The 2,206-nt window shown below is 62.8% G+C and overlaps 1 protein-coding gene across 1 annotated transcript in view; it reads left to right on the top strand.

Moving 5' to 3' along the window:
* The window catches only part of OTUD5 (OTU deubiquitinase 5), a gene marked incomplete at its 3' end in the record, with an annotated part of 5,042 nt that extends 3,144 nt beyond the window's left edge, over positions 1–1,898 (top strand). The window contains exon 4 of the mRNA XM_026064429.1: positions 1,693–1,898. Coding sequence (XP_025920214.1) covers positions 1,693–1,898 — 206 coding nt within the window. The remainder of the gene's footprint in view (positions 1–1,692) is intronic.
* Between the last annotated feature and the right edge of the window lie 308 nt (positions 1,899–2,206).

Raw genomic sequence — 2,206 nt, forward strand, 5'->3', positions numbered from 1 at the left:
GGAGGAAGGGGACGTGGCCACCGGGGTCTGTGGGGTGATGGAAGAACAAGGCGTGGACGCTAGGGTCCGTGGGGTGAGGGAGGAAGGGGACGTGGCCACCGGGGTCTGTGGGGTGATGGAGAAAGGGGACATGGCCACCGGGGTCTGTGGGGTGAGGGAGGAAGGGGACATGGCCACTGGGGTCCTTGGGGTGATGGAAGAACAAGATGTGGACCTTAGGGTCCGTGGGGCGATGGAGGAACAAGATGTGGACACTAGGGTCCATAGGGTGATGGAGAAAGGAGATGTGGACACTGGAGTCTGTGGGGTGACAGAGGAAGGGGACGTGGCCACTGGGGTCCGTGGGGTGATGGAAGAACAAGATGTAGACCCTAGGATCCATGGGGTGATGGAGAAAGAAAATGTGGACACCGGGGTCTGTGGGGTGATGGAAGAACGAGACGTGGACACAAGGGTCCGTGGGGTGATGGAAGAATAAGATGTGGACATGAGGGTCCACAGGGTGATGGAGAAAAGAGCTACGGATATCAGGGTCCATGGGGTGATGGAAGAACAAGACGTGGACACGAGGGTCCGTGGGGTGATGGAGGAAGGGGATGTGGCCACCGGGGTCCGTGGGGTGATGGAAGAACAAGATGTGGACACCGGGGTCTGTGGGGTGATGGAGAAAGATGTGGACACTGGGGTCCATGGGGTGAGGGAAGAACAAGGCGTGGACACTAGGGTCTGTGGGGTGATGGAGGAAAGGGACGTGGCCACCAGGGTCCGTGGGGTGATGGAAGAACAAGGCATGGATGCTAGGGTCCACGGGGTGATGGAGAAAGGAGATGCGGACACCGGGGTCCGTGGGGTGACGGAGGAAGGAGATGCGGACACCGGGGTCCGTGGGGCGATGGAGGAACAAGGCGTGGACCCTAGGGTCCACGGGGTGATGGAGAAAGGAGATGCGGACACCGGGGTCCGTGGGGCGATGGAGGAACAAGGCGTGGACCCTAAGGTCCATGGGGTGATGGAGAAAGGAGATGTGGCCACCGGGGTCCATGGGGTGATGGAAGAACAAGGCGTGGACACGAGGGTCCACGGGGTGATGGAGAAAGGAGATGTGGACACTGGGGTCCGTGGGGTGATGGAGGAAGGGGACGTGGCCACCGGGGTCTGTGGGGTGATGGAAGAACAAGGCATGGATGCTGGGGTCCACAGGGTGATGGACAAAGAAGATGTGGACACCGGGGTCTGTGGGGTGATGGAGAAAGGAGATGTGGACACCAGGGTTCTTGGTGTGATGGAAGAATAAGATGTAGACCCTAGGGTCCATGGGGTGATGGAGAAAGGAGATGTGGACACCGAGGTCCATGGGGTGATGGAGGAAGGGGACGTGGCCACTGGGGTCCATGGGGTGATGGAGGAAGGGGACGTGGCCACTGGGGTCCATGGGGTGATGGAGAAAGGCGATGTGGACACCAGGGTCTGTGGGGTGATGGAGAAACAAAACGTGGCCACTGGTGTCCATGGGGTGATGAAGAAAGGAGATGTGGCCACCGGGGTCCGTGGGGTGATGGAGAAACAAGACGCGGACGCCAAGGTTCTTGGGGTGACGGAGGAAGGGGATGTGGACACCAGGGTCCTCGGGGTGGTGGTGGGGTCCCTGGGGTGCCGTGGGGTCCCCGGGGTGCTGACGTGGGGGTCCCGCAGAGCCCATCAACACCTTCCACGGGATCCAGCACAACGAGGACGAGCCGATCCGGGTGAGCTACCACCGCAACATCCACTACAACTCCGTGGTGAACCCCAACAAGGCCACCATCGGCGTGGGGCTGGGGCTGCCCTCCTTCAAGCCGGGGGTGAGTCCGGGGGCCGCCGTGGGGCTGGGGGACCCAGGGGACATCCCTGGGGCCGCTGTGGGGCTGGGGGTCCCCAGGGCCACCATGGGGCTGGGGGACCCATGGGACATCCCTGGGGCTGCCATGGGACTGGGACTGCGCGAGGGGGTCCCTTGGGGGCGTGGCCTTCATGAGAAAGGGGTGTGGCCCAGCCTAGCCCCACCCCCAGCTGGCAGCCATGCCCATAGGCTGTGTAAGGGGGGGGGGCAGCCCTTAAAGAGGAGGTGTGGCCTGCCTGAGGGGGGCGTGGCCTGCCTGAGCAGGGGCGTGGCAGGAGGCATGGCTTGCCCTGTGGGGGCGTGGTTTTCACTGGAGGGGCGTGGCCT

This window comes from Apteryx rowi, unplaced genomic scaffold, assembly GCF_003343035.1.
Source record: "Apteryx rowi isolate R43461 unplaced genomic scaffold, aptRow1 scaffold_2166, whole genome shotgun sequence".
In the NCBI taxonomy this organism is placed as follows: Eukaryota; Metazoa; Chordata; class Aves; order Apterygiformes; family Apterygidae; genus Apteryx; species Apteryx rowi.